Below are 17,103 nucleotides of genomic sequence, written 5' to 3' on the forward strand. Positions count from 1 at the left end.
CTCTCTTGGCAATGCCTTGTGCAGCGCGTAGGGCACTGTTCTGTATTACTTGGAGCTTCTCAAGATTTTTGTTGGAGGTCCCAAGGAAAAGAATATTGCAGTAATCAAGTCGCGAGCCGGTTATGGCCCTGGCTATGTTAGTGCAGGTGTCTTTTGACAGATAAGATCTGATTGCGTTAAGGAGTTTTGCATGGTAAGCGGCCGAGGAGGCAATGGCGTTTACTTGTCTGGTCATGGATAGATTGGAGTCTAAGTAGACGCCTAGTGTTTTTACCGTGTCAAGTACTGGGATCGTGATTGAGTCAATGGTGAAATGGCTGAACTGAGCGTCAAGTTTCTTGATGGTGTCAGGGGAGCCTACGAGTAGGAGCTCAGTTTTGTCGGAGTTAAGGCAGAGGCCGTTGATAGCCATCCACATTTGAATTGTGTTGTAGATGTTGTTGAGGGTAGCAGAGTCCGTGTCATAGTCGCCTGTCAGAGTGAGAAGGATCTGTGTGTCGTCGGCGTAGTTGGTGTAAGAGATGCCCATGGCGTCAAGGATGAGGAAGAGGGGGCGGGTGAAGATGTTGTAGAGGGTGGGGGAGAGGCAGGAGCCTTGGGGCACCCCACATAGCATGATAGAGGGTGATGCAGTGGCTAGGTCAGAGAAGACCTGCATGGTTCTTCAGGCTCTCCAACTCCAACACTGGTTGGTATCATTGGACCTTCAGGATGCTTACTTTCATGTGCCAATCCATCCCAAGCACAGTAAGTACCTGAGGTTCGCGGTTGGCGGTTCTCACTTTCAGTTTTGAGTTCTGCCGTTCAGGCTGACCTCCGCCCGAGGGTTTTCACCAAACTGATGGCGGTTGTGGCAGCGAGTCTCAGGAGAGAGGGGGGGATTCATGTCTACCCATACCTGAACGATTGGTTGATCGGAGCGCGTTCTCCCGATAAAGCGCAAGAACATCTGTCGATCACCTGTCACTTCCTTCACAAACTGGGCTTCTCCGTCGATTTCAAGAAGTCTCACATGATACCATCCCAAAAGCTCCAGTTTATCGGAGCAGTTTTGGATACTTCCTCGTGCAAAGCCTCGCCTTCCGAGGTGAGAGCTCTCCACATTCTGCAGATGGTAACAAAGTTCCAGAATTCCCAGCATCTGCCGGCCTTCGATTTTCAGAGGTTGTGCGGCCTCATGGCATCCTGCATTTTTCTGGTGCCACAGACTTGCCTGAGGATGAGGTCTCTCCAATGGGCCCTCAGAACTCAGTGGTCCCAATTCTCAGGGAGTATGTCGGATCTTCTGCAAGTCCCGAGTGCAGTTGCTCAGGCTCTACTATGGTGGGCTTGCAACAACAATGTCCTCAAGGGAGAATCTTTTTGGCAACCATGTCCGGAGATAACAGTAGTAACGGACGCCTCACTCACTGGGTGGGGAGCCCACACGAACGATCTGACAGTCAGCGGTCGGTGGTCTCCATCAGAGTCCAAACTACACATCAACCTATTGGAGCTGAGGGCAATCAGACTAGCACTGCAGGCCTTCCTGCCCTCTGTACAGGGAAAGGTTGTCTTGAAAATGACTGACAACACAGTGGCCATGTACTACCTCAACAAGAGAGGAGGCGTAGGGGTCACTACCACTGTGCAGAGAGGCAATGCAGCTCTGGTTCTGGGCAATATGAGAAGGTATCTCTCTATCGGTAGTTCACCTAGCCGGAAAGCAGAACATGGCGGCAGACGCTCTGAGCAGGCAGAGCACAGTCTCCCACGAGTGGGAGCTAGCTCAGGAAGCCCTTCACGAGATCTTTGCCCCTTGGGCAACCCCTCAAGTGGATATGATTGCAACCACGGTAAGCCGGAAGTGCGAACAGTACTGCTCAAGGGAATTTCCTCTGAGAGGAGTTCCAGGAGATGCGTTTGTGATGTACTGGAAGTTTCCACCTCTGTATGAGTTTCCTCCAGTCCCCGTGATTCCTCAAGTAATCAGGAGGTTGAGAAAGTTCAGGAAAACCATGATCCTAATTGCCCCAGATTGGGACAGGAGGACGTGGTACCCGGGCCTTCTGGACATGTCCATCTGCCCTCCAATAGGTCTTCCGCAAAGAGGATCTTCTCTCGCAAGAGGAAGGTCGGGTTCTCCATCCAGAGGTCAAGGCACTCAACCTTCTCGCATGGTTTCTCAGAGGTTGAGATACAAGGATTGGGATCTTCCGGATGACGTAATGGAGATTTTGCTTTCGGCCAGAAGGCCAGCAACAAAATCTTTGTACTGGTGTCGTTGGAACAAGTTCAGTAACTGGTGCAAAGATAAGGATGTGGGCCCTTTTCAATGTGGCACCCCAATGGTGCTCTTTCCTATTGCATCTAGCCAATCTGGGGCTCCAGATCGGAACAATTAAAGGATACCTATCTGTGCTGTCCATTTTCAAGCGCTCCTCAGAATAGCTTTCTTCAAAATTCCATTAATAATTCAATTCCTGAAAGGGTTTATGTATTCTCTCCAGTCCCCTTTCATGTCCCAACTTGGGATTTAAATCTAATACTTAAGTTTCTAACATGTATACCTTTTGAGCCTCTGCACTCCTGTTCCTTGAGGCTTCTAACATTAAAGACTGTCCTTCTTGTGGCCTTAACATCAGCCCGCAGGGTTAGTGAACTACAGGCTCTCTCATGTAAACCTCCATACACTACTTATTACAAGGACAAAGTGGTTCTTAAGGTTAAACCCTCTTTATTGCCAAAAGTAGTTTTTGACTTCCATTTGTCACAAAAAATCATATTACCAACATTCTATCCTCCTCATTTGGGCAAAGAAGAGGAGAGGCTGCATAGACTGGACTCCAAAAGGGCTCTCAGTTTTTACATTTCAAGAAAGTCAAAATTACGTCAAGATGACCAACTTTTTGTAGGTTATACAGGTCATAAATTGGGATTAGCAGTGACAAAACAGAATATATCCCGCTGGATCATTCTGGCTATAAATGAGTGCTACAGATTGGCGGGAAAAGACCCATCGGATGGGCTTTGAGCCCATTGCACTAGGGGATGGCTACTTCTGCGGCTCTGAAGAGGGGAGTCTCAGCAGCAGATATTTGTTCAGCTGCAACATGGGCATCAATGCATACCTTCATCAAGCATTATTGCTTAGATGCCTCTTCTTCTAATGAGGCTTTATTTGGCAGGGCGGTACGTCAATCCGTCCATGAGAACAATAATTAGTACTCCCACCTCCAAAATTACCACTGCTATGGGAGTCTATCATAAGATGAGGAATATTTGGGAGGACACAATCCATTCGAAGAACAAGTTACTCATCAACTGTAACGTGCTTTCGACTGGATGTTCCTCCCACGTATTCATAATCGCCCGTCTCATCCTACTCCGCAGTACAGTTTACGTTATTTACACTTTCCTTTCATGAAGAGTCTATCCGTCATGAGGCACACCTGGGTGTTCCTCGAATATTTCCTCAAACAGAACTGAAGCCAACGGGCGCGGGACAAGCTATATATACTGATGGTGACGTCGACACGGTACAGAGCTCGTCGGGGCACATCAACGCCACAACCTCGTACACGGCGCACTCTGCCGAGAATGTTTTGCTGAAGCAGCAAAGCTAGCAGGATATGAATATCATAAGATGAGGAATACGTGGGAGGAACATCCAGTCTAAATAACGTTACAGTTGGTAAGTAACTTGTTCTTCTCAACAGGGTAAATGTGGTGAAACTTCTCCAGTGCATCCCATAACAGACGCCATAAGTGGTCGAATTTGTATCAGAGGACCATGGAGACCTGGTAATTCTCTACTTAGAATTCCAATTTATTAAGGATGCTTTGTTGGAACATGGTGAAAGGCTGCTACCGTTGGGATACGACCTCAGCAACTATTGTGAGGATCGATTCCAGAATAAACGGGCTAAGAAACGGGTCTCAACTAGTTACTAATATACTCACGAAAGTGACCAAAGACCAGAATGATGATGTCCGGCCATTGCCATCAAGTGGAGAGAAATTGAATGAAATTAGGCCGTTTGGGAAATTCACAATTTAAGAACTGTGGATCTAAAAGCACCCAAATGGCAAGTAATGCTCGACCAAACCATACCCAAGTAAATCGATCTGATTGGAGTTGGCTAGCCGGCACGCTGGCCGTTCCATCCAAACAATATATTGATGAGGAAGACTTGGCAGAATATTTGAGAGTGGGATCATGGAACACTAAGGGCTTTGAATTTCTGTTCATGGAGGAAGGGAAGGTTCTGGGTGGATTCAATGTGTTGTGCCTCCAGGCGACCTGGCTCCGTGATAAGCCGGTTTATGATGGTTACGAGGTCTTCTTAAACCCTGCTCTGAAGGGAACTGTGGGTCGACCCTTTTCTGGTCTTCTTACACTAATTAAAGTAGAACGGGGCCTTGTAATTTGTCATCATTTTATGCCTAATCCATATGTCCAAATTCTGTTGATAGGCTTCACTCAGAGGGTACAGCCAACCTCCTTCTGATAAACGCCTATCGGGGCGTTAATAAACTGCAGACTGGTGAGTTTGTTGAGTTCTTCATGGCGAGGGTGAATGAGGCTCTAACAGAGTGGGTCAACCCAGAAATTATAATCTGCTGGGATTTCAATTTCCGATAATTATCAAAAGATGGGTGACCACTGCGGCTAGCAAACCTGGATGGGGTAGGTCGTACATGGGCATAGGAAGCTAAAATGCGAGAATTATGGATGTTGAATGGGCAAACTGAGCGTGATTGCCCTGGTGCACCCACTTGGAGTAATGGAATACAGTCAGTATGCCTGGATAACTGTTTTGTTTCACCTGATCTTGGAGGAAAGGTATAAAAATTTGAGATGGTGGTCCTGCCGCATAGTGATCATGACCTGCTGTCCATCACTCTGCATATGTCCTCTGGGCTACATAAAAACAAAGTTATGCCTTTGGTGGATTTAAGTTGCGGGGTGAACAGAGTGAAAATCCCAGCAGTTGAAATTGCCCATTTGCCATCACGACTAGCCCAGGGCATAGTCGATGGTTCTGAGCTAGTAGAGTATGAATGGATTTTGCGCGCCTTTAAACAGAATGCAGACCGAGTGGGTAAAATCCATCATTACCCAAAACATGTTTATAACATCGACCTAGTAAGAGCCCATAGGGCATGCAGGGTGGCGGTTAGGAGGCTAAGACGAGTGAATGCACCATACTTACAAGAACGAGTAAGGAGATGCAGACAGGCCTATAAGAACTGGGTTAGAGCATTCAAAGCTGCATTAGTTCAGAATGATGCAGAAATTATGCTCTTGGCTGTCTGCAGGAAGATCTCATTAACAATGGAGGAAACTTCAGGAAAGCCCACATGGAGGGGAGTGTGACTGAAGAGGCTTGGGTGAGCCATTACACTAAGACATTTGCTGGAGGCGAAGCCCAGCTCCCTATTCAAGAGGTCGAAAGGGTCAAGGTTTGGGACTTCAAAATCGATGTAGTTGAGGCTAGAACCATGATCATGAAGCTTTGCTCATCTCAAGGGGCCGGACCTGATGGCATATCCAGCAGCACCTTAAAAAGAATCCTGATATTTGGCCAGTTCTTGCCGTGCTGTTCAATCAGATGATGCTGAATAGACAAGTCTGAGTCATGGAGAGAGGCCTGGGTCGTCCTGGTGTTCAAGAAGGCGATAGGGCTGATCCGAAGAACTATCGCTGTCCTTGATTCACTGGGCAAGCTTTTTTCATTGGTTGTCCTTCGGGATCTGAATTCTTGGTGACTCAGTTGGAAATACTCGATCCGAGGCAGGCAGGCTTCGTAAAGGGCGTAGGGACACCCCTACATTTGTTTCTTCTAAATTTACTGAAGCAGAGAGCAATTGGAAATAAATTGACAGTCTATATGGCCTTTTTAAACTTTCATCAGGCTTTTAATGGAGTTGATCGGAATCGCCTGTGGGAAATGTTGAAAAACTGGAATTGTCCTCCTTATATCTTGGAAGCTGTTCAGGTATTATATACGGGAAAATCGATACAGATCACATTAGGGGCAATGGGAGTGATGTCTAGAAAGATGGGGTCTTTTTGTGGGCTTAAACAGGGTTGTGCCCTTGCTTGCTTTTTATTCAGTATACACCTCGCTGATCTGGGGAACTCACAGAGAACAATTCGAGTGTTTCCACCTAAACTGAATAACTGTGAGTGCACATGGTTACTATATGCAGATATAGTATTCCTCGATCAAACGGCCATAGGTCTTCAGCGTAGGATTTCCGCCTTCAGTGAGTATTTGAGGGGAGATGGCATGAAAATGAACGTAAAAGAATCGCAAGTTCTGATCATGTCATCAGCTAGAATGCAAAAAAGGGTGTCTTTTACGTGGAAGGTAGAAGACTGCTGTTTAGAGGTTGTAGAAACAATAATCTTCCTGGGAGTCGCTATAAATAAGCACATCAACGAAAGTGCCCAATAGGACTGGCTGAGAAACAAACCTAAAACCTCACAAACCAAGGAATTGCTATTCACAGGTGCTATGGGGCCTTCTGCCTCATACCGGTCGTCAACTTTTACAGACAGAAGGTGATTCAAGTCCTGACTTAGGAGCCGAGGCGCTTCTCAATCTCCGTGGGAGGGTGTGGCCGTAGATTAAAGTGTACTTTTGGTGCAAAGTATTAAGACTCCCCAGGTCCCTTCCTATAGCTAACATCCGCCATGAACTAAGTCTACACTCCATGGGCTCCATAGTTTTATGGAAGGTGGTTTCTCTGTATCGGAAATGTATTATAATGGAGGGTGCTCCCCTTTTTCTATAGTGAGAACCCTGGGCATGACAAATGAGAAAGTCCTAAATCTGTGATTTGACAAGGTGCTAGGGATATTGGTTGAAAACGAGGTGGACATTTAAACTACCGAGGGCAAATCCCCTGAAAGTTGAGGAGATTCTGGAGAGGGCAGATTGGATTAGTACTAGAGAAGCAATAACTATTGACCCCTTGACGTTTAGATGGTGGATGGAGAAAAAAGGTATTGAATAATCTCCCTCCATCTTCAAAAAATCTCCTTCAGCTTTCTACAGGGACCTCCTTCTGAGATGTCACCTCAAAATCATTCCCACGCGTGATGTGCAGTTTAAAAGACCTCAGATTGGGGTGGAGTACTATCTTTTTAGATTCTGTGTAGAGAAAGATCAGGTGGAATCGTGTTGTGTCTTGACTGTCGTGTAGCCGTAGAGTCCTCTGTCCACAAGTGCCGCACAGAGAGAATCAAAGTCACTCTCTGTGCTGCCTTTGAGGCCACAGGTGGGAGATGTTCTTTCCGGAAATGCGGTACTCGTGGAACCCTGAACCACTGTAAAGGAAACACCGGTTAAGTGTCAAGCCAAAACAGAATCAACAACCAATCAACAAGTAAGTGGAACGGTCTTACCAAAGGTGTCTGTGGAGTGGTGGTTGTACCTATGGGGGAGGTTCCGAGACCCAGCACGGCAGTTCTTTCAGTATGTAAGTGTCCCAGCAAGGTTGCAAGTGCCAGGCCCACCTGATGCCAGAATCCGCACAAGAAGGGCGGAACGTAGTAGGAGTCCGTGAAGCAGTCCGTGGTCGTAACAATGATCCAAAAGCAAGTACCAAAGCCAAGGGTTATCCGTTGCCAGTCCGTGAAACAAATCCGAGGTCAAGATCCAAAAAGGGGTGAAACAAAAGGTGTGTAGCGCCGTACCGGAATCCGAAGAAACAGCTGTGAAGCACCGAAGCACCGTAACAGAGCCGTTTAAATACTGGCGCTGCTATTTCCTCCCGGTCACATGACCCGCGAGCGCATCATGGAGTGTAGTCCAGAAACACGTGAGCGAAAGGCGGCGGTCATGTGACGCGGAAGAAGTCGGTCTAGCAGCCGCCACGGAAGACGCCAAGGGGGCAGACGTCTCCGCGGGCCAAGAGCATGCCGACCCAAGCTTTGTGGCAGTCGGCGCCGTGGCAACTGGGGCGAAGAGAGAACCTGTGAGTCCCAGAACCGGGCAAGAGGGCGAGGGGTGTTCGGGGTTCGGGGATGAGGAATGGGATCCCCAGAGGGAGTGGAATGCGTGACAAATCGCTTTTTCATGTTGCGATGGAATGTTGGGCACTTACTGAACCTAGATCCCTATATCTGGGAGAACATCTGGGGAAGATTGGATCTTTGGCTGTTGAGGACTGTTGGGACTGGTTACTAATGGGGCAGAGGGTGGGCAAGGTTTTGGGAATGCTTATATTTGTGGTCTCGCTATTGGGCGTCAAGGCTAAACCTGCTGACATGACGGGATGCATGTTGGGGACCCTAGATGGGTGAACTTTCCTATTTCTGATTACCACTAGACAATGTTTTGGAATTTGGCCTATGTGGGTTCTGCGAAACTTTGTTTAATTTTGTTGATGTCACTAACTTTCTAATGTCTTAATTTTGTGTTTGGACTCTCTTAAGTGTGTAAAAGAATGGCGGACATGGAAACTTGTATGATCAAAAATTCTTCTAATTTCTTGTCTTCTTTAAATTGGACAAAATGCTGTATGCGGAGTGTCAGAATTTTAAAACTGTTAAAGGTTTCTTTTGCTGACTTGCTATGCTGGCGTGAAACCAATAAAACCTTTTTTTTAAAAGTTTGCTACACTTGTCTCCTACAGGTGACCCATCGCTCTCTCAAACATTTGCCACCAAGCAGCTACAATAACGCTGCGCACCTGGTGTGTAGGTGCAGAAGTCCTCCAGCCCAAGTGGGTTTTGGAGGCCAGCTGAATGCTGATTTCGTCTAGGCCTACTCATCTGTCATCACCATCCTTGCAGGGATCCTGAACCTTTGCATCATCTGTTTTCCTGTCTACTGGGTCTTGTAGTGACCAACACTCTTTGGAACCTTTGGGCACAAGGTGCCATTCTCCGTAGGGTTGGACTGCTAAAGCTAGGAATAACACTGCTATTGCATTATTAATTATGAATTGTTCCCACTTGTTGCTGTTCCTTAACATAGTATTGGCTTTGCCTCCCCCCTACATCTGCCATCCTGCGCCCAGATACCGAGACCTTCCTCAACTTCTCTTGGGCCTATGCTGATTTAATGAATGCCTCTGATTGCTATGTATGCTCCTACACTCCTATCTACACCAGTGGGGGGGATTCCCTTCATTCCCCGTCACATTCAATCTTGCTTAATGGTGTTATGACTTCCTGATCAATGACTCTTTTTGTCCCAATTTAACCCATTCCTTCCCCCGGGGATTCCTCTACCCAAACTATGGCAATACTTTATTTGTTCCACATGCCCTGATCTTTAACCATGATGGGCACCCTGCCTTCAATGGGTATTACACAAGCCACCTATGTCCGTAACAGAAGTGCTAACACCACTACCTATAACTACACAGCTGTCAGTAAGATACAACAATTTCATAGAAATGGCCCACCTAGCACCGCAATATCACTCTACAGCCACAGAGGGTTATATTTCCTTTGTGGGGCAAGTGCTTACCAATGGCTTCCAGCTAACTCGACTGATCAGTGCACAATTGGGTTTATTCGCCTGGCGATCTGCCATATATTCATTTTTCCAAACGTTCACTACACACCCAGACGTTCCAAATGCAACGCCTGGACATGGTTTAAAGGCCTCCTAGGGTTCCTGGTCCCGAACATTGGCACTGCCATCAACAGGGACGATCTTCATTCTGTGAGAAACCAAGGGGTATTGTCCCATTAAGACCCAAAGAGTCCTCCATTCAGGTGGCTAGGGGGGAGGACCATCGCTCTTGGATCCCAACCCTGTGGGTGGACGATCGAGGGAGGATCACCTGGGTAGTGGAATCCAGGGTTGTCTTTCTGGCAATAGCGCAGGTGAGATGCGGTATTCAGACATGGTGATAAAAGGGAACATCCCGGATGTGTTCATGGGTTACGTTGGCTCCCGTCCAGGTGTCAGGGTCTTTGATTCCAGTTCCATCATTCATAACCCAGGAGGGAGAGAGAAAGGAGTCTGTTATCAAAGGGAGGGAAGAAAGAAGACCCTAATGAAACGAGGACAAAGTTATTGTTTTGAGATCATTCATCCTTTACCTGTCAAGGTTGCAGGGGATGCTTGTTTGTACAATCAATCTGTATACATAAGGAAGGGGGCAACCATTCCTTTAAGTAAAGATAAGGTTAAAAGATTTTCCTACATTCAATGTCCGCTCCCTAATTAAATAAAAGGAGCTCAATCTAATCTCCAATCCCATTACTCCTTACAGCCCTCTCCCTTCGCTTCCATGGGGTATTTTCAATCTCACTCCATCTCCTCCTCCCCATTTCCAACAAACACTGAGTCGAGGAAGAGGCAACTAAGAGCAGTTAAGATTACCCATCGATACAGTATGGGGAAAGTTAGGGAAACCGACTATAGAAAGAACTTAAACTGTCCCACTGCCAGGCAGGGTGAGGCATTTACTAATTGTCACTCACACCTGACTCCACTTGACCGTTTTCACAACTATAAAAGGTGTGGTCTTTTTCAAGAGTGAGCAAGCTGGGGGGGATGTTGTCTGGACCAGAGGAGCCAAGGAGCAGAGACTGACGGGAACTGATGGCCGGAGGAAAACAATGTGCCGATACACTGGGTCTGATGTCTGTGCGGAGCTACAGCGTGGCAAGGAAGCAGTGTCTCCAAGGAGCCGGAGTGAGGCTGCCTGCAGCCTGCTGGTGGCGTCCAGGAAATTGCTCGTTCCCCTGGGACCTGTGCCGGCCCCAAGGGTGTCTGAGAGGCAGGTGGTGAGGACTAACATCAACCCTGTGTATCCTGAAGGCACCGCCGGTCAACCCGATGCTTCCTGGTGAGTTTCATGAAAGCAGTGAGAAAGAAACTCTGGAGCGTGCATGTGACTGTAGCAGAGCGGGAGAAAGACAGAATATAAAACGGCACAGAGCGAAAAGCAAGCAACTGAAGGTAAAAAGGTTTTGAAGCGGAAAGCGATCGGAAAAGTGTGCGAAAGACACAAGTAAAAGCAGAAAGTATATAAAGAAGTGCTGAGAGAGTGGAAGGAAAAGTAAAGGTGCAAATGAGCACCGGAAGGACTGAAAGGTGTGGGGGGAAAAAGTGCAAGTAACCTGCAAAGAAAAGGAGGGTGCAAGTGGGCACCGAAAGGTTAAGAGCAGCGTGCAAGAGGCACGGGAAGGAAAAGGAAGGTGCCAGGGGCACGGGAGAAGGTGAAAGCAAGCGAGAGACCATGGAAGTGTGTATGAGAAAGCAGGAAGGCTACAAGTGGGTACAAGAAAGTAAGGAAGGTGCAAGTGCACATGAGAAAGAAAGCAAAAGACACAAGGGAGAACAAGGAGTGCAGGAAGCACCTGAAGGTGAAGGCTTAAGGAAGAGCAAGGAATAAAGAGTGAGGGGTTACAGGTCAGAGTGGCCACGCTTAGGAGCAAAAAAACAAGGCGGTTTTGAAAGTCTCCGATTGTGCCCCACAAGTGAAGTGTATATGAAAGAACTGTGTTTAAAAGGAAAGGTACATCCTGACAAGTTGAACTTGTAAGTGAAACTGAAAAGCGGCCTACACGTGGGGATGGAAACCCTGAGAGTTGAATATGTATTGGTTTGATGCTGAAGGAGTTAAAGCTTGGGGAAGGGAACCCCAAGGAGCTTAAGACATTGAAAGTCTTTGAGACCACTACACAAACAGTGGAGGTGATCTTATGAGCAGCCCTGTTTTGACTGAACTAATTAAACTGACCAACCTACACCTGGTGAGAAGACCACCGGAAACCCACTTTGGTTTCCTATTTGTTGAACCACTATCTTTTTCTTTTGAGAGACTTCCTAACACATTTTGTCAGAGTGAGGGCAAGCATAGGTTTAGACACAGAGTTTTACTTTGAACTTTAAGACTTTGACAGACATAGAAACATCAGTTAAGGATCCATTCCTTTAGTGTTGGGGCCAGTTAGGCATTACACCAATCCAGCAATTTTAGTAAATAAGGTTTTGAAACTAACATCTTGGAGTCCGTTTCTTTCTTGATACAATGCCTGTCTCGCAATTCCCCATCGCTCCTCCTAGAACAGGTAGCCAACAGCACTGCAAAAGGAATACAGATTCTTAAAAGCAAACAAGTTGCACTCAGAACTATGGTCCTCCAGAATAGAATGGCGCTCTATTATTTAATAGCTGTCCAAGGGGGGTACGTGTAAAATTATAGGACAAGAGTGCTGCACCTGGGTACGCAATAACTCCTCCCAGGTTAAGGATGTCGTATAACCCCTCCAAGGGGTTGGTACCACCTTACAGGATATGAACGAAGGCTATGCCGGCTCACTGTTAACTTGAATTCAAAACACTTTTGGTTCACTGGGCTCTTACATTCTACATAGTATTTTAATCAGTGTCATAATTGCCCCCTTTGCGATGATAGTTTTTCTTATTCGATACTTTCTGTCATGCTGTGATAAAGATGTCTCACTTGCCCACCGAGACCAGACTGCTTCCACTTCAAATAGAGACATCTCTAATTAAGGAGAACTCCTCCAAAGAACAGGAGATTGTAGATGTGTTAGGACAAATGTCCGCCGACTTGTATGAATTTTTGAATTGGGACCTTGGAGGCCGACGATGTATGTCTCTGAAGCAACATCCTTTCTGTGAGAATCCCTGTGCTTAACCACCCTATCCCTATGTCACCCATGTGCCAGGGCATCTTTGATGCTATGCCCCAATCCTGCTCCCTGTGGTCTACGCACCGTCACAGGGAAGACCAAACAGGAGGTTGATGTGACAGGATTGTTATGCTGTGCTATGTTATGCTAAGCTTGTTATGGTATGCTACATTAGGCTCTCGCATACATTTAGGCATCAGCTCCCTCCTCAGTCTGAACAGGGGAACAGATAAACTGGTTTGTAAAAAGTACTTGGTTTCTTTTTCCTGAGGGGTGGAATAAATTGTTTGTTCTTACAACATGCTGTGTTTGGCTAGATTGCTTAGCAAGCATCAATGGTAGCCCTGTTGCTTCTTCAGAATGTGGTTGCTTTGTACAGAAGAAACTAGATGTTGGATCGATTTTATTTAGTGCTTTTTTTAACTGCTTTATCGCACCAGTTATTATTGCAGTCTTTTTTTATTGCTTACATTTTTATAGTGCTTATGAAATATATCTAAAGTGTAGTTTGTTTTTCTTTTTTGTTCCTGCAATCCACTCTTGCTTCTTGATATTGCAGAAGAGAACTCTCAAGTACAAGCTGATGATTTGGGGAGCCAGTTTGCAGAAATTCTCATTAAGCAGCAAGATAATGTCACACTACTATTGTCATTGCTAGAGGTAAGCTACTAATAGTATTTGCAAAACTATCTGTTGTTGCACTTTATTTCCTCTAAAAAGCTAAGAAATGGTACTGTGGTCTATCAGCAGAGTTTGGCCCTACCCATAACTTATTAGCTTATTTTAATAAGGTAAAAACTACAGCTGAGACTTTGGGACCCTCTGGTGTCGTATGACGTGACCAGCCTAACCCCTTTAGGGTTATCCCGCCTCAGATTATTCTGGTTATCCATCGGGTGTCTACCACTCTTTTGAACTCCTGTCGTGGAATGTGACTGGCCTTTATTCTAAGAAAGCTGATCCCGATTGGCATACCTTCCTAGAAGATTTTCACATTGGGCCTCATTACAAGTTTGGCGGTAGCCTTGCCGGTAAAACTGGCAGGCTGCTGCCAAACTTGCAATATTTTCCGGCGCCCACGAATGGCCAATTACTGGGGCATTTCGGCCCTGCCAGACCCGGTAATTGCCCATTGGCGGGAGCCGGAAAAAAGATGCTCCCCATTCCCATTCGACCCCATAGGGCTGAATGGGAATGTGGAGGTTGGATGCCCCGGCACATTTTTAACAGTGCCGGTGCATCCGACATGCTCTGCTCGTGGGTGCCTTTCTGCCCGCCAGGTCCGGCAATCTTATGAGGCCCATTGTCTTGTTACAGGAAACTTAGTAGGTGGAATTCCTGTAAAGCCTGAATGCACAAGTTATGTAGTCTGAGCTTTTAAGGGGGATGGAGGTAGACCCGTGGGGGGTGTGGTAGAGACTAATAATCGGGATCAAAATTGAGCTTGATGTTAAAGTAATAGTTCTAGTCCCTGATAACTCGGACGTACAACTCCTTAAGTTAGGTTTTGCCAATGTATTTACAAGATATAAAGAAAATATTTATTTCCGGCCATTTGGTTGCTGTTCTTCCTCCTTCTGTGGCTGCTATCAGTTGTCTAAATGAATTTGCTGGGCATAGTAAATACCTGGGATGAGAAAACTGGGGTTGATTTGATGTAATTATGATTGTTGAGGATTTTAACGCCCAAGCGGAACCCACTGTTTAGTGGATATACTTGGGACGATGCATGGGGAATCCTCTGTGCCATGGTACCCTTAACAAGAACACGACATGAGAATACCCTAGAAATGGCTACTATTTTTGGAGAAAGAGGTTTCAGGGCACTAAATGGTCGGCTAGATGGTGATAGTATGGCTTATCTGTCATGCTGGAGTGAGGAGTCGGAGCTAGATGGCATTTCAGTATGCTTTTTATTTAAAGAAAGAAGAGCACACTTATCTTGCCCTAAATCTAGAGGATCGTCCTTACCTAAGCATTAATTAACTGGGGTGTTGGTGGTCGAGGTGGACGTCTAAAATGAATATCAGTCTTCTGCCAAATCTCCTCTACTCCTTTTAGCCCTACCACTAAACGGAAAGAAACCTAGGTTGTACCAGAAGAATGACTCCACAAGTCCAACCTTCTTTTGATAGTCCTTTACAACCTTTAATTTGAGCTTCTGATTCAACAAATACAACCCAGGAGAATGACTCCATTACTCTGGTTCCGTGGCTTAATTATTGATTTTTATATTATAAGGCACATTTAACCCATAGGCACTGATTACAGGACCAAGAGCAAGATCCGAATAAGGAAAGGGCAGGTAAAACTAGTCAGTCCGATTGGATAAAGAGACACATTTTTGAAGGTTTTCTGAAGGTCCAGTAGGATGGTTCAGAAAGAAGGGTAAGCAGCAAGGAGTTTACAAGCGTGGGGGCAATGACTGAGAAGCTGGAGACTCCTGCTCTGGAAGTGCTCTTCTGTCTGTTTTTCACAATCGTTCTCATGAGTCCTTGTAGTTCCCTCCTGGCTTCTCTGAGGACTCTTTTAAATGTATTGCACTCTTTATTTCTGATATCGACACCCTTATCCCCCTTTTTGAGACTAGGCATAATGTTCTTGAAGCTCTGTTTACGTTGGTTATTGTTGGAAAAGTTATTGAGATGAAGGAGATTGCTTTCCAGGCGTTCTTCCCAACTATTCTTATTCTGAATGCAATTACTGGGACGGGGCAGGTCACTCCCAAAGGCTTTCTTCACAGTTCTTATTCTTAATGCAATTACTGGATGAAATCTTGAAACCTGAACAAGCTGCAAAGTACTTGAGTTATTGAATACTGAAGTAAGGAAAAGATATGCAAAATATATGAAATGCTGCACAAGTGAAAACAAAGTGATGTATATGTATGAACGAAGTGAAATGCCTTTATGAACTATTTGAAATTTCAAGCCAAGTGAAAGCTAGTAATGAAAGCTTGTGAAGCAAGTGAAAAGCCATTGATAAGCACTATGGGATAGTGTGAAAGCAAGGTGGTGACAAGAAGAAATAACACAAAGTGAAGTGTGTGGACGTCCCGTGTTGGCAGAGTCAAGACTGTCAGTGAAACAAAAGTGCATATGGACTAATGACTGTTGCAGAAAGAAAACCTGTGTTGGAATGAAAGTCCAAGGAAAGTCAATGAACATTCCAAAGTGCCAAGGGTTATTGGTTGTGTGACCTATGATGGGTGGACCATGTGGTCTGGCAACTGCACCTAGACCGAGTAACGCCTACTTGGAGTGAACCAAGAAAAGTCAAGAGGCTGATGCTGTTATGCCCAACAAATGTTCAAGTGACTAAAAGAAAGGCGAGTGAAGAGAATTGTTGAAAAGCCTAAATGTTATAAAGTAGATTTGCTAGGAAAGTTGAACTGACTGTGAATTGGGAGTCAAGAGAGCTGCCTTCAAAGGGAAGGGGAGAGCTGCGCTTCAAGGGGAAGGGAACCCCGAGATATTTTTGTGGCAATGTGATGATCTTGGGGAAGGGAACCCCAAGGTCTTTTTGTGAAACTGTTTTGAACTTGAGTAAGCTGAAAGCAAGCCATGAGCTGGAAAAAGCTCAGAACGTTATTTTGAAAACTGTTTCTTTATTTGCTGACATCCCTACTGATTGTATATCTTTAGTTGTGAGGGCAAGTATAGGTTTTGGACACAGACTTTTGAGTTGAATTTTGACACAAGCTGTCCTTAGTTTCTTTAGGTAGGGAAATCCCACCTTTGCATAGGGCAAGTTAGGCCCTACTTCTTCCTGACATTTTAGAAATAAACCTTTGACTTTAGAAAAACGAATCTGTTGTCTGTGTCTTACTTCATGATTCTCCAGCATGGGGTCTGGCATGGATTCACATGCTCATGAATATTCCCCGTCGTCAGGCTGGGAATCCTCGGTAAAGAAAAAACCAGTATCAGTTTCGTTTCTGATCTGTCTTTCGTAGTAATAACCAATCACTGGTCTCTGCGTCATACTGACCACAGCCAATGACTGCCCTCTACCTAAGCACCGCCTCTGGCAGCCATCTTCAGATTTTTACCGCACGTTCATGTGTTGGGATCCTCGTGCTATTGCTCTCGAGCGTTAGTGCTATTTTTTCGCGCTTTTCACAAAAACTTCGATTCTTTCGGTCAAAAGAGCCTCAAGCTCCACCGATCCTACATCCGATCAACGGGGACCCGTGTCGGATTCATCTGTGCCCCTCAAGGGTGAAGATTTCGTCGAGCTACACTTCGGAGGACTCCAGAAGCTTCTCAGGCCCTGTCTCGGAGATGGCCCAGGAGAAGGGAAGCTCGACGCCCGGAAAGCTGTTCAGGGTCTGCCCTGGATGCCAGCTGCAGAACGTCTTCAAGGAGGACGAACACTCTTTCTGCCTTTACTGCCTTCATGAGGACAAGACGCACGTGGAGAAGGACTGTGCGTTTTGCGGCAACATGTCGGAACGGACCATGAAGGACCGCCATCAACGTCTC

The 17,103-nt window shown here is 46.0% G+C and overlaps 1 protein-coding gene across 2 annotated transcripts in view; it reads left to right on the plus strand.

Moving 5' to 3' along the window:
• Window positions 1-17,103, plus strand: part of USO1 (USO1 vesicle transport factor) — a 1,608,467-nt gene that overhangs the window by 343,230 nt on the left and 1,248,134 nt on the right. For both annotated transcript variants that reach the window (XM_069630579.1, XM_069630578.1), the window contains exon 5: window positions 13,179-13,279. In XM_069630579.1, the coding sequence (XP_069486680.1) occupies window positions 13,179-13,279 (101 nt within the window). The remainder of the gene's footprint in view (window positions 1-13,178; window positions 13,280-17,103) is intronic.

The sequence above is a fragment of the Ambystoma mexicanum genome, chromosome 6q (genome assembly GCF_040938575.1).
Source record: "Ambystoma mexicanum isolate Mex_15411 chromosome 6q, UKY_AmexF1_1, whole genome shotgun sequence".
Lineage (NCBI taxonomy): Eukaryota > Metazoa > Chordata > Amphibia > Caudata > Ambystomatidae > Ambystoma > Ambystoma mexicanum.